The sequence below is a fragment of the Rhinopithecus roxellana genome, chromosome 16 (assembly GCF_007565055.1).
Source record: "Rhinopithecus roxellana isolate Shanxi Qingling chromosome 16, ASM756505v1, whole genome shotgun sequence".
Taxonomy (NCBI): Eukaryota; Metazoa; Chordata; class Mammalia; order Primates; family Cercopithecidae; genus Rhinopithecus; species Rhinopithecus roxellana.
In genome coordinates this window covers 41,173,290-41,198,460 of record NC_044564.1, presented here as the reverse complement: position 1 = coordinate 41,198,460, position 25,171 = coordinate 41,173,290, and the positions used below count along the sequence as shown (strand labels likewise).

The window sequence follows — 25,171 nt, the reverse complement described above, 5'->3', positions numbered from 1 at the left end:
AAGAATTTTGCTTTTTATTTTGATGTATAATAGATATATGGTTTCATGGCCAGGCCTAAAACATTATCAAAACCTCCTGCCCAACATCCACCTGGTTCATAACATGGTGCATAGCACAGGATTATTGGTTGTAAGTTATAAGACCCGCAACTCACTGGCTTAAGTAAAAAAGAAATGTATTATCTCACCTAACAGATAAATGCAGGAGGATTTAGGTGCTTCTAAATGATTGCAGGAAGGTGATTTTCCCACATCTTCTGGCTCTGCTTTCTTATGTGTTCTCTTCACTGTGTGGCCACCACTGGTTGCAGGATCAGCTCCTACAAGTTTCTTCTTTCCCTCAATAGAAACAGCTTTCCTTACCAAGAAGTTCGAGTAAAGGTCTCAGTACCAAATTCCATTGGCCAGCCTGGGGCAGGTGCTCATCCCCTTGAGCCGGGGTTGACCACAGTTGAACCATGTGGACTGAGAGTGGCAGAGGGGTAATTTCCTAAAGGAACATCAGGCTGTTGTCACTAGGAAGAGGAGGAAGACCTGCAGGTCCAACAGTCACCCTAGGCTTTCAACACAGTCTCCAGTAAATAGTTGTTCAAGGATTGCATAAATAAATGAGTAAATTAGGGAAGACAAAGTAGTATTGGAACATTACCATATTTCTTGTAGTAAATCCACCCAAGGTAAAGCACTTGGTAGAGCATCACTTGTTCTTAATCTTTGACCACATGAGTTTATGTATTTACTGTTACCTGTGCTTCTGCCCAGAGCCGTTCCAGACAACTATAAGGTGATTTTTTTGCAAGGAGGTGGGTCTGGCCAGTTTGGTGCTGTCCCCTTAAACCTGATTGGCTTGAAAGCAGGAAGATGTGCGGACTATGTGGTGACAGGAGCTTGGTCAGCTAAGGCTGCAGAAGAAGCCAAGAAGTTTGGGACTATAAATATCGTTCACCCTAAACTTGGGAGTTATACAAGTAAGTTCTGGGAGCTGAGCTGGGTGGTGAAATGCTGACTGGTGGGTTACCCCAACCCAGGGCAATCTGTAGTTTTCAGTTCTTTTCTGCCCTTGTCAGTTGTTATTTCATTACCATTTAGATTGGGTGGCTGTACTAGCTAAAACTAGAGCCTATGCATACTCTTATTTTATTTTATTTTCTGTTTTTTTTTCTAGACAGAGTTTTGCTCTGTCACCGAGGCTAGAGTGCAGTGGCATAATCTCAGCTCACTGCAACCTCCGCCTCCCAGGTTCAGGCAATTCTTCTGCCTCAGCCTCCCAAGTACCTGGGATTACAGGCACCTGCCACCACACCTGGCTAATTTTTGCATTTTTAGTATAGACGGAGTTTAACCATGTTGGCCAGGCTGCTCTTGAACTCCTGACCTCAGGTGATCCGCCTGTCTCAGCCTCCCAAAGTGCTGGGATTACAGGCGTGAGCCACTGTGCCTGGCCTATGCATACTCTTACTGCAGAAGCTAGTGAGTAGTTAGTAGTAGTTTTTCAGCTAATTAGCTGAAAAAGTCCAGGGGCTGGTTTGGCTTTAGATGTGGCCTGATCAGGGGCCCCAACAATGTCTCCAGGACCTGGTGGCTCCACAGGCAGAAAAAGCTGTCCGTTTCTTGAAAGGTGGCTGCAGCTGCTCCTGACCTTATATTCTCCCAAGTTTCAATGCCTTTGTGGAGCATTGCCGGTAACAGTCTCATGTCTCCTGTGCCCTATTCTGAATCAGTCCCTGTGGCTGTGCCTGAGTTGCATCCTCCCTCTGGGCTGTGGGTTTCACTGGCCCCCCTGAAACTACATGGGCTGAGAGTGGGTGAGGGCTGGGGTCCCAAAAAGAAGCTACTAGTCCATCAATGGATGTAGGGTAGATGGATACTGGGTGACAAGTAAAAACTCAGATATCTCCCATGCCTTTTGAAAAAATTTACTTTATTTTATTCTGCTGAGACACAGTCTTTGTATGTTGCCCAGGTTGGAGTATAGTGGCTCTTCACAGGCATGGTCATAGCACACTGTAGCCTGCAGCTCCTGGGCTCATGTGATCCTCCTGCCTTAGCCTCCTAAGTAGCTGGGACTATAGGCACATACTACCATGCCCACCCTCCCATGCCATTTTTGAAGATGATTTGTTCCCAGTAAAAGTCAAAAGGTTGGATCGCTCATCCTCTCAGGATGTTGGTAACGATGGTAACAAAAGATGAGATTGGGAGGGTGCTTTCACTTGTGCAATGCTTTGAAGTCAGTTGGTCTTTCCCTGTTAGGGGAGGCCTGTCAGTCTCCGGGTTGACTCCCATCTGTGTAAGAAAAGAGGAGAGTGAAAAGTGCAAAGTCTCAAACTTGTCTTCTATGATAGAAATTCCAGATCCAAGCACCTGGAACCTCAACCCGGATGCCTCCTATGTGTATTATTGCGCAAACGAGACAGTGCATGGTGTGGAGTTTGACTTTATACCCGATGTCAAGGGAGCAGTACTGGTTTGTGACATGTCCTCAAACTTCCTGTCCAAGCCAGTGGATGTTTCCAAGGTAGAGTATAAAAGGCAGGGTCGGGGGAAGCCACTGACTCGGTTTCTGCAGGGACATTTTAATATATACAAGAGCGGGAAGAACCATGGGTGTTTGGGGCCTGCAGAACCCCTGAGCCAGGGCAGCTGCCAGTGAGCAGGCTGCCAGGTATGAATCCCCAGCTGTTGCAGTGCCTGAGTCCTGCTGTTCCCAGCCTCGTGATGATGATTGCCTGGCAGGATCCCACTCGAGTCCTTGGGGGACTACCTGCTTTTGAGAGTGGTTCTTAGAAACTTGTTTGGTCAACAGACGGGGAGTGACTTGTCTTCAAGAGCAGATGCAGATTATCCCGAGCCCAGGGGACCTGTGTGAGAGAGCTTCCCCTTGCCTGGTACCCACCTCCAGAAGCGTCAACAGGATACTGTTTTATGAGTGGCTCGCCAAGGCAGGGCAGTGGGACCCGTGCTCTAGGTACATGCCCCAGGGGGCGATGCGGGTAAAGAATCTAAGAATAACAGTTGAACTGACTGAGTGGTATTCTGCCTTTTTACTTGGGAAAATATATACTTATAATAAATTTTACCATTTAATATAAAATGTACCATCTTAACCATTTTGAAGTGTACTGTTCAGTGGCATTAAGAGTATTCACACTGTTGTGCAGACATCACCACCATCCATCTCCAGAACTTTCACATCTTACCAAATGAAAGTCTGTATGTTAAACAGTAACTCCCTCTCTCCCTGCCCTCCAGCCCCTGGCAGCCTCCATTCTAGTTTCTGTCTCTGTGAATTTGACTACTCTAGGTACCTCCTAGAAGTGAATCATGTACTATTTGTCCTTTTGTGTCTGGCTTATTGCACTTAGCAGAATGTCTTCAAGGTTTGTCCATGTTGTAGTGTGTGTCAGAACTTCCTTTCTTTTTTAAGGCTGAATAATAATTGTTTAGATATACTGTATTTGGTTTATGGCCTGCTTTTCATTATCGCCAGGCACTGGCAATTTTAAATAACTATAAATTACTTTCCCCCACCCCCAACTTCCTGCCGACGCTCAGTTTTCCTAAGGGTTTCATGGAGAGAGTCATGGGAGTGGGTTTTGTGTCTTGCACAACAGAATTACCTAAAGTACCTGTAAACATCTGTTTTCTATAATTTCTTCTCCCTCAGGCAGCTTGTCCCATCCCTTCTCTTTGTCATAGCAGTCCCTTGTCCCTTTCTCAGCACCTTCTGACTGTCCTTTTATACAGATGTAAATAGATTAAAAAATCTGTTTCGACCAGGCGCGGTGGCTCACGCCTGTAATCCTAGCACTTTGGGAGACCGAGGAGGTCAGATCACGAGATCAGGAGTTCAAGACCAGCCTGGCCAACATGGTGAAACCCCGTCTCTACTAAAAATACAAAAATTCGCTGGGCATGGTGGCGCACGCTGTAATCCCAGCTACTTGGCAGACTGAGGCAGGAGAATCGTTTGAACCCGGGAGGTGGAGGTTGCAGTGAGCCAAGATCGTGCCACTGCACTCCAGCCTGGGTGCCAGAGCAAGACTCTGTCTCAAAAAAAAAAAAAAAAAAAAAAAAAAAAAGAATCTGTTTCTTCTCTTCTTATTAGGGAGAGTTAAAAAAAAAATCTGTTTCTTCTCTTCTTATGAGGGAGAGTTAGAGGCCCCACTTTAAAGATTGATTTGGGGGTAGAAAGGAGGTATGCAGAGCAAATGTGAGTATGTGCCAGGACCTTGCAGTGGTGGGCTTGGGTTAGCCCCACCCAGGGGAGGACCAGACCGACAGATCATCCTCAGGCTTTGGAACTCTGAGTATGGGTTTGCCATCCAGATGGAGATTGCTTTAGAGCATCAACTCCTCCCTACACAGGATACAGTCATTTCCTTAAAGAAATTGTGCTTTGGGAAGAGTTGGGAAGTTTGCGTACATGTTATGAAAAATGGCCAAATCCTTCTTAAACAGCATATCTTTCTCTTTTTAAGTTTGGTGTGATTTTTGCTGGTGCCCAGAAGAATGTTGGCTCTGCTGGGGTCACCGTGGTGATTGTCCGTGATGACCTGCTGGGCTTTGCCCTCCGAGAGTGCCCTTCGGTCCTGGAATACAAGGTGCAGGCTGGAAACAGCTCCTTGTACAACACGCCTCCATGTTTCAGGTAACTCTGGGAGTCAGTCTTGTGGACCCAGGGAGGGGTCTCACTATTTTTCATCAAAGCAGAGGTTGTATTTTAAAGTAAAGGCATGTAAGGCTGGGCAGGGTGGCTCATGCCTATAATCCTAGCAATTTGGGAGGCCGAGGTGGGTGGACCACTTGAGATCAGGAGCTAGAGACCAGCCTGACCAACATGGTGAAACCCTGTTTCTACCAAAAATACAAAATTATCCAGGCGTGGTAGCACACACACCTATAATCCCAGCTACTCAGGAGGCTGAGGCAGGAGAATCGCTTGAGCTGGGGAGGCAGAGGTTGCAGTGAGCCGACATGGCACCATCGCACTCCAGCCTAGGTGACAGAGGGAGACTCCATCTCTAAATAAATAAGTAAAATAAAGTAGAGCAGTGTTTCCAGGAGCCGGTGACCAAATGCCCCAGATATCTTATCAGATTCTCTGCCCAGCTCACCTCTCCCTCTGTACCCTCTCTTTACCATTTGATCAGCTTTTCCTCTTGCTCTTTTTTGGGGATGTTGGTTTTTGTTTGGTCTTGGTAATCCAGGACCTGGTGGTTCACCATTAACCCAAAAGCTCTTTATACATGAGGTGCTGTGGCCTGCATCTCAAATAGCCAGTGCAGCTTTAGAGAAGAACTTTCAAAGTCTTTGCCTCCCCTGCTTTCATTTGTTTCTCTGCTGGGCCTGCAGGAAGCTGGCTGCCTGACAGAGAACATACTGGCTTAAATACCTTTCTGGGATTTTTGTTTTTGTTTTTGTTTTTTATTTATTTATTTTTTTGAGATGGAGTCTCACTCTGTCGCCCAGGCTGGAGTGCAGTGGCCAGATCTCAGCTCACTGCAAGCTCTGCCTCCCAGGTTCACGCCATTCTCCTGGCTCAGCCTCCCGAGTAGCTGGGACTACAGGCGCCCGCCACCTCGCCCAGCTAGTTTTTTGTATTTTTTAGTAGAGACGGGGTTTCACCGTGTTCGCCAGGATGGTCTCGATCTCCTGACCTCGTGATCCACCCGTCTCGGCCTCCCAAGGTGCTGGGATTACAGGCTTGAGCCACCGCACCTGGCCTTGTTTTCGTTTTTTTTTTTTTTGAGACGGAGTCTCGCTCTGTCACCAGGCTGGAGTGCAGTGGCACGATCTGGACTCACTGCAACCTCTGCCTCCCAGGTTCAAGCGATTCTCCTGCCTCAGCCTCCCGAGTAGCTGGGATTACAGGTGCATGCCACTACGCCCAGCTCATTTTTGTACTTTTAGCAGAGACGGGGTTTCACCATGTTGGCCAGGCTGCTCTTGAACTCCTGACCTCAGGTGATCCACTGGCTTCTACCTCCTAAACCGCTGGGATTACGGGCATGCGCCACCGCGCCCGGCCAACATCTTTCTGTTTTTCAGCCTAATCTGGAGGGGTCCTCTTAGCCTGGCTCTCATTCGCTGAGAGGGGGCTGCGTTGCGGCACTTCAGGGAGAGCAAGGTTGCCCCGCCTCAGGATCCTGTAACTCCCAAACTTGGGTATTTTGAGAAAATCGTCATGACTCTTAAGATTTACAATTGCCTAAGAGAGTCTAGTATTTACTAGCTGTGTGACCTTAGGCAAGTCACTTAACATGTCTGTGTAGTAGATTCTAGAAGTAATAATAGTACCCCTTTCATTGGGTTGCTGTGAAGATTAAATGAGTTGGGATATACATATATTTTATTTATATATATACACACATTTATTTATATGCGTGTGTGTGTGTGTATATACATATATATATGTATATGGCCAACTGGGACACAAGAACTGGGCAGGCTGAGTGGTGAGGGTGCAGGTGGGAACCTCAAGTGCTGGCCTCCTGGAGAAGGGGCCAAGGTGCCAGGCTGCACATGGCAGGTGGAGGGAGAGGAGGCCATACTTACTTGTTTGGAGATGGGGCCAGGGCCTGCCTTGCAGCTAGAGGAGGCTTTCAGAGGAGCCCAAGACCATCACCCATTTCAAAAGTGAGAAGGTGGGAGGGGGCAGGGAAAGAGTGCTGTCCCTGAACTGTCCCACAGCCTGTAGGCCAGCAAGTTGTGATCAGGGTACAGCTTGGGGCAGGGCAGACAGTCACCCCGTGGTACCTTCTTCAAGGGTTACCTTGAAGAGCATTTTTTAAAAAAGAAATGAACATGGCTGGGCATGGTGGCTCATGCCTGTAATCCCAGCACTTTGGGAGGCCGAGGTGGGTGGATCATGAGGTCAGGAGTTCAAGACCAGCTGGACCAACATGGTGAAACCCCATCTCTACCAAAAATACAAAAATTAGCTAGGCATGGTGACAGGCACCTGTAGTCCCAGCTACTCAGGAGGCTGAGGCAGGAGAATCCCTTGAACCCGGGAGGCAGAAGTTGCAGTGAGCTGAGATCATGCCACTGCCCTCCAGTCTGGGTGACAGAGCGAGACTCCGTCTCAAAACAACAACAACAACAAAAACAAACAAAAAAAACATGCAAGTTAGAAAATCCTAGCTCACCCAATGAGAACAAGCTACAAATGGAGACATCAAGATGTGTGCCAAATGCCCTCCTCCGTCCGTGATGTGAGGCTGATGGGGTACCTGGAACCCTTCAGAACTTTGTATCACATAGTAGAGTTCTCGAAATGGCCTTACTTTTGAAAAGAAGCCATGTTTTTTTTTTTCCCCCTTGAGTCTAATGACCATAGGCCCTGGGAACTTTGATTTAATTGTGCTGGATAAAACTGCCTTCAAATTGTTGCTCTGTAGCCCTGAGTGATGAACTGGAGTGGAATAAAGAACACGCTGCTGTTCTCTTTAACCCTTCAGTAGAACACACTGACCACAATTACTGGATAGAAGAAAAGATCCCTAAACTTCCCTTCTGACCACACAAAATCTTTTTTACTTACCATGACTAACTGAATACACAAGTGTATATTTGTTTTAGCTGCAATATGAGGTGAAGTAACTAATAAAAATACAAAACAAATAGACCATTAATTTTAGGCCACCTCTTAAAAGAATGGGAACAGGCCGGGCGTGGTGGCTCACATCTGTAATCCCAGCACTTTGGGAAGCCAAGGCAGGTGGATCACCTGAGATCGGGAGTTCAAGACCACCCTGACCAACATGGACAAACCCTGTCTCTACTAAAAATACAAAAATTAGCCAGGTGTGGTGGCACATGCCTGTAATCCAAGCTACTCAGGAGGCCGAGGCAGGAGAATCGCTTGAATCCAGGAGGCAGAAGTCTTGGTGAGCTGAGATTGTGCCATCGCACTCCAGCCTGGGCAACAAGAGCAAAACTCCATCTCAAAAATAATAATAATAAATAAATAAAAGAATGGGAGCATGCAAATTAAGTCTGTGAACCTGTTTGGAGGACTTCACTGGTCCCAGACTACCTTCTCTCAGTGGGATGGAGACGCCTGGAATCCTGGAATCCACAGTGGGGTGTGTAGAGGAGCCAGTTTTGGGAACTTTTCTCTGGGAAAAGTGCTCAGCTCAGTGGTTACATTCACCGGTTCCTGAGAAAACTGTGCCATAACATCAACTTCAGAAGCTCATCTGCAGAGCTGGAGTCTTAGAACAGCCAGGGAGAGTTTTCCGAGGGACTTTCTGGTGTCCTTTTCTAAGCCCTGGTGCACAGGGACTATTTTGTATTGCTTAAAAAATTTCTAACAGTAACATACTCTTAGGCTGGGTGCAGTGGCTCATGCCTGTAATCCCAGCACTTTAGGAGGCTGAGGTGGGCAGATCACCTGAGGTCAGGAGTTTGAGACCAGCCTGGCCAACGTGGTGAAACCCTGTCTCTACTAAAAATACAAAAATTAACCAGGGGTGGTGGCGTGCACCTGTAGTCCCAGCTACTCTGAAGGCTGAGGCAGGAGAATCGCTTGAACCTGGGAGGCGGAGGTTGCGTGAGCCGAGATCGTGCAGCTGCACTCCAGCCTGGGTGACAGCAAAACTCCGCCTCAAAAAACAAACAAACAAACAGTAACATACTCTCAGCAAAGAATTGCAAGTGGGCAGAGTCACCAGGGTAGCCACTATTCACTGTTTGCTTTGCATCCTAACAGACCCTTAACTGAGCCTATGCAAATATACAGTCATATGTTTAATCATGCAAATGGAACTTGAGCCTCCTGAGTAGCTAGGACTACAGGCAAGTGCCACCATGCCTGGCTACATTAAAAAAAAAACTTATGGTGATGGAGTCTCAATATGTTGTCCAGGCTGGTCTCAAACTCCTGGCCTCAAGCTATTCTCCCACACTGACCTCCCAAAGTGTTGGGATTACAGGCATGAGCCACCACACCTGGCCCTTTTTTGTTTTAAAATATATACGGTGTCCTGTAGAATGGACATACCTCGGTTTATTTAATCATTTAATAGGGAGAGTTAGGAACCCTATCCTGTGTGTTTGCAGGTGGCATTTTAGAAATGAAGGCATAAATCTGTTAAAAATGTCACACTGGTAGTGAGAAGAATTGAGACCATGCTGTAAGCTGCATAAGCATTTTAGAGCTCTTGTGTTTTCAAGATTTTAGATTGTATGGGAGTTGAAACAGGGGTTAATAAAGAACTGGAAGCCACGAGGGTCTTGTGGTAAGTAGAGTCACAGGGACTAGACATCAGTGCTATGCAGAGGACTGGGTGGGAGAGGAGGGCAGGACCTCCTACCCCAGGGATGTCTTCAGTCTTCAGGATGGCCTGCTTGCTTCTGATTTGTCTGCCTCTTGTTGAGGCTTCATAGAGCCAGGTTATGGGTACTGGCTCCAGGCAGCCCCTAAAAGTGGGTGAGCTTTCTGCTAGATTTGCCTGCTCAGATTCATTCAGAAAGCCAGAGAGCATGGGCGGCGAGTGTGAGTGCAGCAGCCAGCTAGGGGTTCAGGCGTCGGTACTGAGGTCTGGCTAGGACAGGTGAATCTGACATGGGCCCTTGCTGCACTGTGGATTTAGAGAAACTAAATCCACAGTGCAGCAAGGGCCCAGGTCAGCTCTGAAACCCTGGGATAACACAGAACTGCAGGCAAAAGCGAAGCTTGGTCACCTGGAAGTATTGTTGGTGACCTGGCACAGGGTGACGCTGCTTGGATTCAATCACATGGCAGGGTGTGTTTCTGTGGTTCTGTGTGGAGGTAGGGGGTGAGCAGGCTGCAGGTGTGGGAGAGGAGCAGTTGGAAGTGAAGTGGGGATTGTAGAGCATCTGCTGAACAGAGGGCTGGGCAGCCTCATGTCTGGAATGCACACCCACATGCATGTGTGCACTGTGCTGGACTTGGCCACTGTGACTGGTGTGTGGTGATAGCCCTGCAGTCCCACTTGCAGGGGAGCTGGTGACTGGGGCCCTGCAGCCCCTGGCAAAGCAGAGGGCCTGGATACTTGTGGGAAGAGCTTGCACTCTTGGAGTCAGACAGGCTGGAGTTGGAGTCCTGGCTTTAAGCTGCTCACCAGATGACTTGAGGCAAGTTAAGCTCTCTGAGCCTCAGTTTCCTCATCTGGAAAATGGGATGATGGTGTCTCTAACCCGAGGATTATTGTGATCAATGAAAATAGGCTGAGGCCACAGTAGACTTCAGGAAGTACTCATTCCCTTCTCTTATTTTCTCTTTTCTTTCTCTTTTGTCCCTCTGACTTCTTGGACGTTAGCCAGAGAGCTAGTGCTGAGGCTGTGGATTTCTCAGGGGCTGTTTTCTCTTCCACTCTGCCTTCCCTTTCTGCCAGCAGCCACTCTTGCTCTCTCTTCCCAGGGCTGTGGGGAGGTAGGCTGGGGAAGCTTCAGGAGAGGTTGTTGGATGTTTGTGGATGCTGTCTGCTCCCTGCCTAAGCCCCCTCTGGGCAGCCCGGTGTTGGCTTTTGCCAACATGAGCTGGCATGAGCCACTGCACCCAGGCCTTGGGTCTCACTTGAGACAGTGAATGAGCCAGTTGGTATAGGGGGCTTCCCTGTGACAAGCTGCTGGCTGTTAGAGCATTTTCCAGACCCCGTCACCTCCCCTCCTGTTAATAAAGGAGGAAGCAGCTGGGTATCCCCACCCCAGATCTTAGCTGAGCATCGACTCCCAATACATTTTTGCACAATTCCCATAGAGGACCTTTGATCCACACCTCTGGAGAGGGCATAGTTGGCCGCTGACCTCCAGACTCTCTGCTCAAGGGAGATGGTGTCTTCCCTGGGCAACCTCTGCTCCTGTGCCCTCGGCTTTTACTGAGTACACGTGGAGCCTTTAGCACCTTCTCAAGGAGAGGGGCTTTCAGACTGGGGAAAACCACACACTGCTCCTCAGTGTTTCATATTTTCAGCTTGTTTGAAGGGACTACTGACTACCATTTGTGTGGCCCACCTGCCACGTGCCAGGCCCTGTGCTAAGCACTGGTCTGGCAGGAAAAATTTGAAACACTTGGTTCAGAAAGGGACGGTCCTGAGCTGTGGGAAGGGCTGAGGTGCAGCTGGACTTCCTGGAACCAGGGACACGAATCCTCCTCCATCTGCTCTCCACTTCTGATCCTGGTTTCTCACAGCGGGAATGTTGGCTTCATTTTCAGATGGGTCTTCTTCAGATGTTTCCTAGAAACATGATTCCCTAGGGCTCTCATATCCTGTCTCGCAGTTGCACTAATATTCTGCCTCTTTCTCTGCTCTCCCCACTCCCAATTGAGAAAATCTCAGGGAAGGCCCTGATTGGCCCAGTTAGGTCCCATGCCCAACTCTGAGACCAGGGAGTCAGGGGCCTTGCTGGACCTGCATACTGGCTGGAGGGTGGAGTTGGGAAGAGCAGAGTGGATAAAATGCTACGTGTCCACCACAGGTAGGTGAATCTCCTGGTTCCAGATGGGAAAGCTGAGGTGACTAATCCTGGGTAGTTTGTTAGTGAGTGGTTGCCCTGCAACGGGAGTCAGGACTAGGACGGGGAACCCATCCTTTTAACCACTCTGCCACAGTGCTGTCTGCTGGCTGGAAGGCACTGTGCTAAGGCTGTGGGTAGAAAAGATGAACAGTGTGGGCTTCTAGCCTTCCAAGACCACAGAGGCCAAACCACAGGCACATAGAAACTTAAAATAAAGGAGCAAGTGGAAAAAAACGATGCAGGAAATATGGGCAGGTTGCTCTGGGCGTTCAGGAAGTGAAGAGCTTGCTCTGGGTAGGGACAGGATTGGGGTCTGCTGATGCCTTCTGGTGGAGATAAGGAAGTGTGTTCTGGCTGTCAAGAAGAGTTTACATTAGGGCTTGAGCTGGACAAGGAGGGACTGATATGACGTTTAGTGAAAAATCTCATTAAACCTTTTTCTGAATGGCCCTCAGGGGTCTAGAATTGGATTGACCCTAGTCCTTGCTTGATGACATGCTCTTGTTCACATGAGCCCTGCTTTTGTCTTGTGTATTTTATTTATCTTTTTTTGGAGACAGGGCCTCACTCTGTCACCCAGGCTAGAGTGCATTGGTGTGTGTGATCATAGCTCACTGCAACCTCAAACCCCTGGGCTCAAGCATTCCTCCCTGCTCTGCCTCCCAAGTAGCTGGGACTATAGGCACATGCTATCACGCCCAAATAATTTTTCATTTTTTAATGGAGGTGGGTCTTGCTATGTTGCCTAGGCTGGTTTCTAACTCCTGGCTTCCAGCGATCCTTCTGCCTCAGTCTTCCAAAGTGCTGGGATTATGGGCGTGAGCCATTACATCTGACTGTCTTGTCTGTTTCAAATAATGCCTTTAAGTCTGTTTTAATGGAACTTAAACAGCAGTTTGCTTGAATATAGTTCTACTTTTGCAAAGATGAGCTAAATGGATTTTTTAAAAAAATCTTCATTTTAGCATCTATGTCATGGGCTTGGTCCTGGAGTGGATTAAAAACAATGGAGGTGCCGCGGCCATGGAGAAGCTTAGCTCCATCAAATCTCAAATGATTTATGAGATTATTGATAATTCTCAAGGATTCTATGTGTAAGTCAATGGATTTTATCTACTATTTTACCTCTTGTGAATTTAAAACCATGTATATACCGTGTGTGTTTGAAAAGTGGACATATTCACCTTTCTCTGAGACATGAAAATGCTGGTGAGTGTGGGTGGTCCTGGGCTCCATGAGCAAGGGAATGGGTGGTGAGTTCTTCCCTCCTGTACCCCATCCTGGGGCTCTCAGGCTTTGGGACCTGTGTTCCAGTGGGTAGTGATGTTTCTCACACCAAAGACATCACCCTGGGGAAGAATCTCAGTTTACCCCCTGGGGTAGGTCCTGTCTACTCCCTGCTTGCTTTGTACATTTTCTGGGAAAAAACACATGTACTTTCTGGAATGTGTCAATTTAAGGACTCCTGTTAGAGATCTTTGGGATAAATACTCACTCCTGGCCTCCTCTTCTGCGTTATTTCCCTTTTTAAGAAAGTTCACTCCTTTCCTTATTATAAGACAGATGCTGTTATCCCAGAGTCTGTGAATGGAATTGGCTTTGGCATGGGGTTGACTCCAGTTTAAATATTTCCATGACCAAATGATTAATGAGTATGTCTTACCCACTAGCCCTGCACCTGGGAATTCCGCAGAAAATGTGTGGGTCTTGTATTACTGTCCCGGGGCTGGTGTAATAAAGTACTACAGACTTAGTGGCTCAAAACATCAGAAGACTTATTCTCACTCTTCTGGGGCCAGAAGTTCAAAAGCAAAGTGTCAGCAGAGTTTTGCTCCCTCCAGAGAGCCATGCCTTGCCTCCTTCAGCTTCTAGTGGCTCCAGGTGGTCCTTGATTTGTGGCTGCACCACTCCAGCCTCCATGTCTGTCTTCACATGGCCTTCTCCTTTCTGCCGTGTCTTCCCTTCTGTCCCTTAAAAAGAGAGGTCTTTGGATTTAGGGCCTATTCCAGATAATCCAGGATGATCTCATGTCGAGATCCTTCACATAATGACATCTGCAAAGGCCATTTTTTCCAAATAGGTCATAGTCACAGATAGATTCTGGGGGTTCGGACATGGGCATACCTTTTCAAGGTCACCATTCAATCCACAGCATTAGGCCCTTCACCAAAATGCCAGATGGGAAGCACGTGGTGCAGTGCCTTGGATGCAGAGAAGTGTAACAGGTGGTATTGCTTTTCCCTTTCCCTTAAGGTGGGTACAGGTATACAAAGACCAGACTTTCCGCTGTGTGCATGTATGTGCACCTACACATATACATAAATGCTTAAACTCACCAAACTGAGAACCCCCTTCTTAGTGGTCATTGCTCTTTGGGGTTCAGTCTATTGTAACAAAAATATCTGCTTGATGGTAAGTTGGAAATTTGTCCTCTGTCAGATAATTTAGTGGCCACATGGGACAGACAAAATGCTGCCTCAATCCTAACTTAGAATTGTACTTTTTAGCCAAGATTTAACTAACACATCTCCATAACCACCCATGGGTGGGCAGTGCTGGTGTACTTTTTGGATGGCATGCTACTGCCACCTTTGTTCTTGCAATGCTTGTTGCCTGCTTTTGTGAGCTCTTGGCCTGCAGTGGTCCTCCTCCAGCTGTAAGCCCAGGGGGAGTTAGGCTTGGCAGGATGCCTTGGCCTTTGGGCTCCTTTCCCAGGTATCATCTTGGGGAAGGGATACACACTCTGCATTACTGCCTGTTCTCTGGTTCTGTGCAACAGAGAAGCAAGTGCAGGGCTGGGGGCTCGGTGCTGGGGAAACTTCCACCCTAGACCTTGATGTGTCAGTCGGGAGGCCAGGATACCCTGCCTGTGCTCACTGAAGCCATTTAACATGCACAATTAGCAATAGGTATCCAAGGATTTCATAGCCAAGGGCTAAAGAATGTGGCATGAACCTGGAAAAGGGGATATTGTTTGGTTGGAGGTGAAGAGAGGGCTTTTGCATCAGCTTATTATGAGCCCTGGTTATGAGTAGAATTAAGCAGAGAAGAGGGCAGAAAGGTTTAGAGTTCTAACCTTTAGAAAGGTTAGAATCATCCCTGCAAAGGCACTGAGGGAAGAGTGTACAGTGTGTTTGGGGAGCAGAGCATGGGCTGCTTGAAGGAGATGGCTTATGCTGGGATTGGAAGGAAGGTCTGTGGAAGCGTGTGAGGATGTGTTTAGTCCACCTATTTATTCATTCATTCGTCTACTCACCCACCCATCCACCCACCTACCCATCTATCCATCCACTCATTCACTTATTCATTCATTCATTCATCCATCTGTCCACTCATTCACCTATACATTCATCCTGTCATCCACTCATCCATCCACCATTGACCCACCTATCCATCTATTCATCCACCACCCACCTACCTATCCATCCATCCACCCACTCACTCATCCATCTACTATCCATTACCCACCCATCCTTCCACCCACCTATTCACCCATCTACCCATTCACCCATCCACCCATCTATCCACCCGCCCATTCATTCACCCATCCACTCATCCATACATCCATCTGTCCACCCATTCATCCATCCATTCATTCGTCCATCCACTCATCTACCCATGCACTCATCCATCAATCATCCATCCATCCATCCATCCTATCCATCCATCCATCCCTCCCTCCCTCCATCTGCCCATCCATCCATCCATTCACCTACCCACCCACCCACCCACCTATCCATCCATCTACCTACCCATCCACCCTTCCATCTATCCATCCACCCTTCCACCTATCTACCTATCTATCCATCCATCCATCCATCTACTCATTCATCCACCCATCTACCCACCCACTCATCTGTCCATTCACCCTTTTACCTATCCACCCGTCTACCCACTTGTCCATCCATCCATCCGTCCATCCATCCATCCATCCGCTCATCCATTCTCCCACCTACCCACCCACCCATCCATCTATCCATCCATCCATCCATCCATCCATCCATCCATCCATCCATAAAATGACTCCTGAGCACCCACTCTGTAGACTAGCCTTGTTCTAGGCTCCTGGAAGACCAAGAAGAATAAATAATCTTCCCTGGCTCCCTAAAAAGTGCTGAGAACCTGAATGTGAGTAAAAGCATTTGATGGTTATAGTAGATGGGAGACCAATTTTTCTATTAGCTTTTAGCTCTATATATTTCTCAGGAGATGTATAGACATGATATTAGAGGACAGAAAGAACGGTGATACCACTGGGAAAAAAATTAAGGGCATCAGGAACAAAATAAGAAAGCATAGAAGGAGTTCTGGGAATCTCCTGAATCCCCCCCACCGCCCCTAGGTCCTTTAACTCCAAGCACTCAACCTGGGCCTCTCCCAGAAGGCAGCCTGCCAAACTAATGTTGCAGGCGGGTCATCTCCTGCGAAATCTGGTCACCCTTCACACCCAGAGCTCTTCACTCATTTATGAACTGCCTTGACCCAGGACTTCCGGTCCTTTTTCAGAATAAACCTCTTTCTGGGAACTCCCACTACCCCTTCGGCTGCCTGCCTGGAAAGCGTCATCCCAGGCACTTGGTGTCCTGTGGAATCTTGTTACTGGAGTAGAGAGGAGGCTCTACTCTGTCTCTCCTCTGTTTACAGCTGGAGACTCCCAGGCACTCACTTAGGTTTTCAGGAAAGTCTTCTTTTCTTTGGAACTATGGAAATAGTTGAGCAACATGGCACCATGGGAGGCGTGCACTTTTAAAGAGGAATACCTAGAATTAGAATTAGCAATTTACCACCACCTTTGCTCCTCATTTTTGTCTCTGAGAAGATGCATCCCTCCCCACTTCCATGCCTCCTGACTCGTAAGCCAGCTCCTTTGCTTAACATGGTTCCAGGTTGTTTGCTGGGGGTTTCACCAGCCCTGCCGGTGACCTTGGCAGGGAATTCTGGGACTAGATAAGACAACCTTCGAAGCCTCCGAGTTGATTCCATAACCCAGTCACCCACACTGTACTGTGCTGACTGACCCCATGTTGAGCCCACGAGGGCTGTTTAGCATCTTGGGCTTAGAAGCCTCGCTTTGCCACTGCGGTGCATGTGACCTCCCGCAAATGACCTAACTGCTCTAAGCCACAGTTTTCTCATCTGTACCATGGAGGTAATGATACGTACTTCTTAAAATTGTCAAGAGAATTAAAAGGAAATGCTTCTGAATCAAGAGTATGTAATATAAGGATTGAGAGCATTTTTACATTAAGGATTGAGGACTCTTGTGCTGGTTAATTTGTATAAAGTGCTAGAAACAGTGCTTGGCACATAGGAAGCATTCCTTGCATGTTAGCTCTTAATAGCATTATTTGTAGTTATTGTTATGTAAAGCAATTATGATATTCCTGACACACAGTGCTTATATAATATAAGCTTATGTAATATAATTAATTATGTAAGTATATAATAGATATTCATTTTATTATATAAGGATGTGCATGTGACAGATTCCATGTCTGGATCTGAGGTCAGCTTTATCACCTTATGTGGCTACCAGGCCTTAGGAAAGAGAAGGAGGCACGTGATGGGTCTAGTGAAGACCCTGAAATAAAATGAAGCAGGCAGAGTCCTAGGCACCTTACACTTGTGAATGCCTTTTGTTGTTATCACAACCCTGTGAAGTAGACACTGAGCCTATGCAGCAGAAGCACAAATAAGACAAGGATGCAGCTGGGAAGTGGGAGCAGCCAGGCTATGAACATGGGGCTGGAAGGCTCGTTCCAGAACCTCTGCTGCTATCTAAGTCCAGGAGTGCAGAAGACCTTAAAGAGGCCATACAACTTAAGCCATAAAGTAAAAGAATGACATATTTAATTACATGAACATTTTAAAATTTTATATGGCTTAAGACATCATAAACAGAATTAAAAATGACAGAATGAGAAAGATTTTGTAGTATATAACACATGAAGGTTACTATCCTTAATATAGGCAAGAACCCACAGATGAATGAAAAAGGATAAGGAAATAAAAGTGGGGGTGTGGTGGTTGCTAACAATATGAGGAAACAACTCAGAAGAAATGCAAGCTGCCTCATAGACAAATGGAAAGATGCCACCTTCATTAGTTCCTTAGGATATGCAGATTAAAACCGTGAGATAATGTTTTGCCTTTGATCTGCAGACATTAAAAGGATTGATAACATCTGGTGCCAGTGAGGGAATGCACTTTTGCTGAGAGTATAAATCTGGACAAATTTGAATTATAATGAGATTGCAGCACTCATTATAATTCAAAACTTACATGCGCTTTGACCAAGGATTTTTATGTCTACACATTTACCCTTCTGGCAGAATTCCTTCTATGCTTTCTTATTTTGTTCCTGATGCCCTTAATTTTTTTCCTAGGCACTCTGCCTGGGTACAGTGGTGTGCACAAAATTAGGGACCAGCAAGTCCACTGTAGGATGTAATGGTGAAAATATGGAGACGTACCCATCAGTAGGGGTCTGATGAAATAAATTAGGATCTGTGGGTAATATGGAATAATTGCATTGAGAAGGATGAAGCGAGTTTCTTAACAGACATGGGAAGATGACTGTGTTATATCATCAGACCAAAAGGAACAAGAGCAAATATAGAAACAGACAAATCTATGAGTCTTTAAAAACTACAACAAGGCCAGGTGCAGTGGCTATGCTTGTAATCCTAGCACTTTGGGAGTCCAAGGTGGGAAAATTGTTTGACCTCCAAGGAGTTCGAGACCAGCCTGGGCAACATAGTGAGATCTTGTCTCTACAAACAATAATAATAATAATAAAAATTAGCCGGGTGTGGTGGTGCGTGCCTATAGTCCCAGCTACTTGGGAAGCTGAGGCGGGAGGATCGCTTGATCCCAGGAGGTCGAGGCTGGAGGAGGCTGAGATTGGACCACCACACTCCAACCTGAGTGACAGAGTGAGACCCTGTCTCAAACAAAAACAAAAACAAAAAACCTACAACAGTTATATATAAATACGTATATACACATAGACACACATACATGTATACTCGCATATACACACAGATGTACGTGTATATCTAAAACGATCCTGAGGAATGCACAGCAGACTGTTAGGTGAGCCACCTTTGTGGGAAGAGGGGTGGCAGATCTTCATATTTTTATTCTAAATTTTCATAATCGTGTACAAATTTAAAATTAATTCTTTGTTGACAAAACCAGGCAGTAAGGAGAGGCCTACACAGGGTTGCATTTGGTGGGCTTCTCTTCACGTACTCTTCTTTCGCATTGCCTGTGTGTCTGACACATCCTTTCAGAGGGGCCTGACGGTGGAGTGATGTTTCTTCATCGCCTTCTCATCTCCTGTGACTTTCTTGCGTTCCCTTCTGAGCCTTACCACCTTTGTGGGATGGGTGTCCCTGGCTGAAGGTGTACCTCCGCCATGTTCCCCTCCTCCAGTACCTTGGGAAGTCTCGGTGTGTCTCTGAGCAGCGTGTCTCCTTGGGGACTGTCTAGCATTCTCATCCCCGCAATAGGAAGCGTTTTTCAGTCATGGGGGATCACTGCATTCCTGTCTGACTTCCTGGGGTTCCTCATTTATGTGGTCGCTGAGCCCTTGAGAGGCTGCAGGAAGTCAGGAATGAGGAGGCCTGCCTAGCTCTGTGAATGCAGCTTTCCTAAGTTTCTCTGGCCATGAAACCGCTTTCCCAGAACGCCTGTTGACATCTTCTCTGTGCTCCACCTAGACGTTGGGAAGCGTGGCGCTTTCCCTGGCTCCCACTTGGACTTTCTCCTTAAATCTTTGCAGCCCTGGGATTACCAGCTGGTTCCATGCCCATCCATAGCCCACATAGCCTCTCAGTCTACCTTGGCCCCTTCTCCTACCTCACCCCTCAACCCATTCAAACAGCAGACTTAGTCACCTCTGAAATTCGGTGTTAACTCCAGGGACTGCTCACTGGGGAGCAGGAGCTAGATCCAGCCCACAGTGGTGCTTGACAGGGGTCACCCGTGTTTAAAAACACAATTGGAGCCAACATTGGGCTCTTGGAAGATACTTAGAGATCTGGTTTCTTATTCCATAATCCATGTGCCTCTGAAATTGGGAAAAAGAAACTTTGACAGAGACAGCCATATGTTTCAGGAAAAAAAAAGGGAGAGCCTCGTTTTCACACTAGTCCTCCACATTTAAAATGTGAGAGCTTGTTTGCACCTTCCACACCGGCCTGTCCAACTCATTTATGTGAGTAGTGCGGGGACCTGCTGGCTTTGAGTTTGCCGCCCATGCTTGAAGCTCCTCAGTGCCGGCACCTTGGTACAGGCCCTAGCTCTTTTGACCTAGAAAGTTGTTTTTTTTTTTTTTTCAGCCATTTCCTTTTTTTAGTTTACAGTTTGCATTCAGTGCAAACCCATAGCATGAGACATTACTATGAATCAAAGCGTAAATACACAAACACAATATACAATCCAAAATAGACGTGCAACCTTCAGGAATGAAGCAGAAAACAGGTTCATTCACATGCACAGTAGCATCAGGGCTGTGTGATCTGGTTGTTCCCATGTAGCTTCCTAAAAGTGGAAAAAATGACTTTGGTCATTTTAGACTACTGTGGCCATATTAGATACTGGAACCCTAGAAAGTTCTTCATGAAAGCTTTCCAGCAGGTCTGTGGATTCCCAGTTTCTTCACCCCTCAGTCTCTCCTCTATGTGCTATAATTGTTTTTCTAAAACACAGACCACATTTTGTTATACAAACTGGATTACTCCTCATTGCTCAAGGATCCAGTCCAGTTCCCAGCAGGGCACTCCACAGCCCCGGCCCTGTGGGTCTTCCCAGCCACCCCAGCCAGGAAGCCAGTGCTCCAGTTAAGTCAGCGGACTTGCTGGAAGCCTTTGTGCCTTTGCAGATGCAGCTGTCTGCCAGATGCCCTTCCTTCTCATCTGTTGTAACCACGCTGCGTCCCCTCCCCTGAAAGCTGTCAACCTTGCCTCTGCATAATTCCTTATCTGGCATCTCTGCCTTTGCAGCCCTTGGCTGTCACAGCACTTCTTACGTATAATTGTGATTCCCTCCGGAGCTATCTCTCTGTAGATTGGGAGCAGTTAATTTCCTTTCATCTTTTTTCCTACCCCCAGCCCCATACTAGAGACATTCTCCCATGGGTAGTGCATAAATATTTGTTGCATGACAATTTAGTCTTTAATTTCTCGCTTTTATGACATTATTGTTTTGTAATATCTTCTACTTTCATGATAGGATGGGTAAATTGGAGGGAGAGGAACTGTAAATACAGATGCTTAATTCTTCCTGCTTTCAATTTTTTTTCTCTTAAGTTAAATGTGCTTTTTGTTGCTCCACGTCTCTGATTGGAGCCTCACATTGGGAGCCTGAGGCAGTGGAATATCAAAAGAGGGTAGCCGCTGAATGTTTAATTTCAGTGTCAGCCATGAAACCTACCACTTCAAATAGTGGGGCCTGGAATTCAGGCTCAAAGTCTTTTCCACATATTTGGTTTCCCCTTTGGCCTCTCTTTTGCTCGAAGGTGTGTTCTAGACTCTCATTAACTTTAATAAGAATTATGGATGTTCCCTTAGGGGGCCTCTCACACTGCCTTTATTTGCTGTAATTTTAATGAATTCTACCCGTAGAAGTGTAAGAATAAAATAGGATATACTTGAGCAAAGGGAAAGAGAGGGTTATTACACATTGCACCTTTTTTTTTTTGTTTTAATTGCAGAGTAATGTCAGCTATTCTTCCATTTGTCTCCTTTGGTTGCCAGTGAAAAATAATTTTGGCTGCTTATTTTCCAAAGCAGAAACTGAAGTCAAACACGAACCTTTCCTAGACAAAAATTCACTCATAATCATTTTTGAGAGTCGATATGTACCTTATGCAAGGTGCTGGGAATAAAAAGATGAATTTATTCCCATAAAGACATACACCTACTATGTACCCAGAAAAATTAAAAATAAAAAATTTTAAAAAGATAAATGTATTAACAGGTACTTATATAGCATTTAATGTGTTGCAGACACAGTTTTAAATTGTGTCAGTTATTTATTTCTGCATCACAGAGCACCTTAAAAACTTAAGTGACTGAAAACAACCACCATTCTCTTGCTTGTAGTTTTTTGGGTCAGCAGGTTGGGCTGAGTTTAGCTAGGGGGTTCTTCTGCTGGTCTTGGGATGTCTCATTCTACTGAAGTCATCATCTAGTTATTCGTTTGGAGCCAGATGGTCTACAGTGGTTTCACATAATCTGGCAGTTGGTGCTGGCTGTTGGCTGGGACACTTACCTCCAGCACACTAGCTCAGACATGCTTAAGTGACAGCAATACATATATATATATATATTTTGAGACAGAGTCTTGCTCTGTCACCCAGGCTGGAGTACTGTGGTGCAATCTTGGCTCACTGCAATCTCTGCCTTCCAAGTTCAAGCAATTCTCCTGCCTCAGCCTCCTGAGTAGCTGGGATTACAGGCGTGCGCCACCATGCCCAGCTAATTTTTGTATTTTTTTTTTTTTCAGTAGAGACAGGGGTTTCACCATGTTGGTCAGGCTGATCTCAGACTCCTGACCTCATGATCCACCTGCCTCGGCCTCCCAAAGTGCTGGGATTACAGGTGTGAGCCACCAGGACAGTGATATTTTAAGAGAGCAGGAAGAGAGGCTGTAAGGTCTCTTGAGGCCTAAGCTTGGAAGTTGCAAAGAGTCTGTTGTAATCTCTTGGCCAAAGCCAGTCAAAAGGCCAGCTCAGATTCAAAAGATGGAAAATTAGATTCCACCTCTTCTTATTTTTAAATGGGCCACAAAAATTCTCTATAAAGACTGACTTATTTAATGCTTACGACAACTTGAGGTGGTTGAGATAGGTTCCTCTATTATTCCCACTGTTCAGATGAGGAAAGTGAGGCATAGCAGAGAGGTTAAGTAACTTGCTCAAGGTCACACAGCTTGGGGCAATACCATGGTAAGTCCTTTAAAGTTGCTGCTCATTATTTTTGCCTTACAGCCACTATAGGACCAACTTATCATTTCTCCGCAGCCTTGCAGAGAATATCTGAAATGGAGATATTCTTATTCCCAGTTTTCAGGTGAGGAAACTGAGGCTGCTGGAAATTAAGTGTAAGTTATACAAGGGGATGATAACCCACTGTTCCATATGCAAGAGTTTGGTTTCCTTAAGTAAACAATAAATGTGCTGGGGCAGATTTTTTGTTTTTTGTTTTTTAAACAATCTTCTGCTTGCATCTAGGAAATGTTTTAAAAAATCTGTTGATTTGTTTATGACAGCCCATACATTTCAGAAAAGTAGCTGGAATAATGAACATGTTTTTCAGATGTCCAGTGGAGCCCCAAAATAGAAGCAAGATGAATATTCCATTCCGCATTGGCAATGCCAAAGGAGATGATGCTTTAGAAAAAAGATTTCTTGATAAAGCTCTTGAACTCAATATGTTGTCCTTGAAAGGGCATAGGTGAGTACATCTGCAATCCACAAGCTTGGCAAAGAATTATCTTAGTTTTCCAAATGCAGAATAAAACAAATCTATAGGAGCCTGCTTAGCTTGGAGTAGCAGTTATATACTTTGTTGGGCCAACCCAGCTGTTATAAGGATGTGCCTCTTCCTGTTGTTTATGGAACCCTTTGTGTAATTCCCCAGCTGAGAGTATAATGATGCTCCATCTTCCATGGGGGTTTTGGCAAAATTACCTTTGAAAAATCTCTAACACTGCTGGTATAGCACAGAGGTTGCCATTCCATCTCTGATGAGGCCAGCACCAGTCTGTTCCGAAGGTAGAGCATCATTATTATTCCAACTGAACATCAAATTAGTAGCTAGTCTTGCATGCTCTATGAAAAATAAATGTCCTCACATGAGAATAGCAGCAGGGAGAGGCCTGGCCCCCATCTTGCTGGCACTGTCACGGCAGGCTCATGAATGGTGAACAGAATCGCTATCTTCTTCTAGCTTATCTTCTCTTCCTCTTGTTTTCTTTCTTTGCTGAGTGAATAGTTCGAATGAGTCTCAGTTAAATGTGAGCATGGTGAACCTTCACAGCTTAAGGGAGAATTTTCTGATGACTGAGACTCATGAACCTCTGTGCCAGGTGTCGGGACTTCTTAGGTCGGAGACTGGAATCGATGGTCTCAGGTGCTGCAACTCTCAGGAGCCAGTGGCTAGAAAAAGTCGTTTTGGTGCTAAATTAGATGTTTTTGTTCTCAATGCCTGGATCTTTGGTCATTCTAGGTCTGTGGGAGGCATCCGGGCCTCTCTGTATAATGCTGTCACGATTGAAGATGTTCAGAAGCTGGCCGCCTTCATGAAAAATTTTTTGGAGATGCATCAGCTATGAACACATCCTAACCAGGATATACTCTGTTCTTGAACAGCATACAAAGTTTAAAGTAACTTGCGGATGGCTACAAAAAGTTAACAAACACAGTCTTTTTCTTAAATGAACATGTTTGTTGTAGATTCTTCTTTTTTGAAAGAACAGCCAAACATCTACGGCTCTGTAAAGCTGGTGGGACCTAATGTTCACCTTAATTCTGACTTGAACTGGAAGCATTTTAAGAAACCTTCTTGTTGCTTTTCTAACAAATTCCTGCTTATTTTGCCTTTGCTGCTACTTTTTCTAGTTAGATTTCAAACTTGCCTGTGGACTTAATAATGCAAGTTGCAATTAATTATTTCTGGAGTCATGGGAACACACAGCATAGAGGGTAGGTGCTTCTAAGTGCTGAATCTAGACATCTGTGGGGTCTCCTGGGTTCAGCGGCTGTTGATTCAAGGTCAACATTGATCACTGAAGGAGCGGTTTAAGAGTACCAGGCAAAGGGCGAACTGTAGATCGATCTTTATACTGTTATCACAAGAGAAGTGACATACTTTATGCATGTTTATATTAGCAAGGTCTGTTTTTAATACCATGTACTTTGTATCTCTATACATTTATATTTCTAATAATACGGTTATCACTGATACATGTAGACACTTTTAGAATTTGTTAAATCCTTGACCTTGTGCATTATTCCATTAGCAACAGTTGCACCCCCTCCTCAGCCTTCCCCTTCCTCTTTTTAAGCTGTTTTATGAAAAAGATCTAGAAGTTCTTGATTCATTTTTACTGTTCTTTCCAGAGGTAGAAGAGAAAGTTGATTGGTTGGTTGTTTTTCAATTATGCCATTAAACTAAACATTTCTGTTAAATTACCCTGTCCTTTGTTCTCTTGACTGTTTTCTTTGTAATGTTTGACGACGAGAGTGATACTTTGCTGAAAAGTCTTTCCCCTATTGTTTATCTATTGTCAGTATTTTATGATGAATATGTAAAAGACATTAAAGTCCTAAAACATCTAAGCCCTTGTCAATGACTTTCTCTACCTGCTTTTTAGACAAATTGTTCTTTTTTAAACTTTATGATGGGAAAGCTTGAGGTCTGAAAATAGCACCTGCTAAGGGTAATTTAGTTCAACCAAAGATCTAAGATTTAACTCTTGTGCATCCATTTAGAAAAATTCAACACAGTGTGGGAGCTTTCCATTTGCTTTTGAAACGGGCATTATCAGCAAACCACCTTCCATTGCGGTTGAAGGTGTAGAGTTCTGTAAGCTCTGTCCCATTTGCCCCAGAAATATGCCACTAGGACTGTTTTGAGCTATCTTCCTGTTTCATTTGATTGTACGATGAGGACTC

General features: G+C 45.7%; 1 protein-coding gene across 1 annotated transcript in view; it reads left to right on the top strand.

The window, feature by feature from the left end:
• The window catches only part of PSAT1 (phosphoserine aminotransferase 1), a 31,912-nt gene extending 7,077 nt beyond the window's left edge, over window positions 1-24,835 (top strand). Inside the window, exons 4-9 of the mRNA XM_010364451.1 lie at window positions 763-968; window positions 2,346-2,518; window positions 4,482-4,651; window positions 12,453-12,581; window positions 22,812-22,949; window positions 23,724-24,835. Of these exons, the coding sequence (XP_010362753.1) occupies window positions 763-968; window positions 2,346-2,518; window positions 4,482-4,651; window positions 12,453-12,581; window positions 22,812-22,949; window positions 23,724-23,829 (922 nt within the window). The 3' untranslated portion in view covers window positions 23,830-24,835. The remainder of the gene's footprint in view (window positions 1-762; window positions 969-2,345; window positions 2,519-4,481; window positions 4,652-12,452; window positions 12,582-22,811; window positions 22,950-23,723) is intronic.
• The last annotated feature ends 336 nt before the right edge of the window (window positions 24,836-25,171 follow it).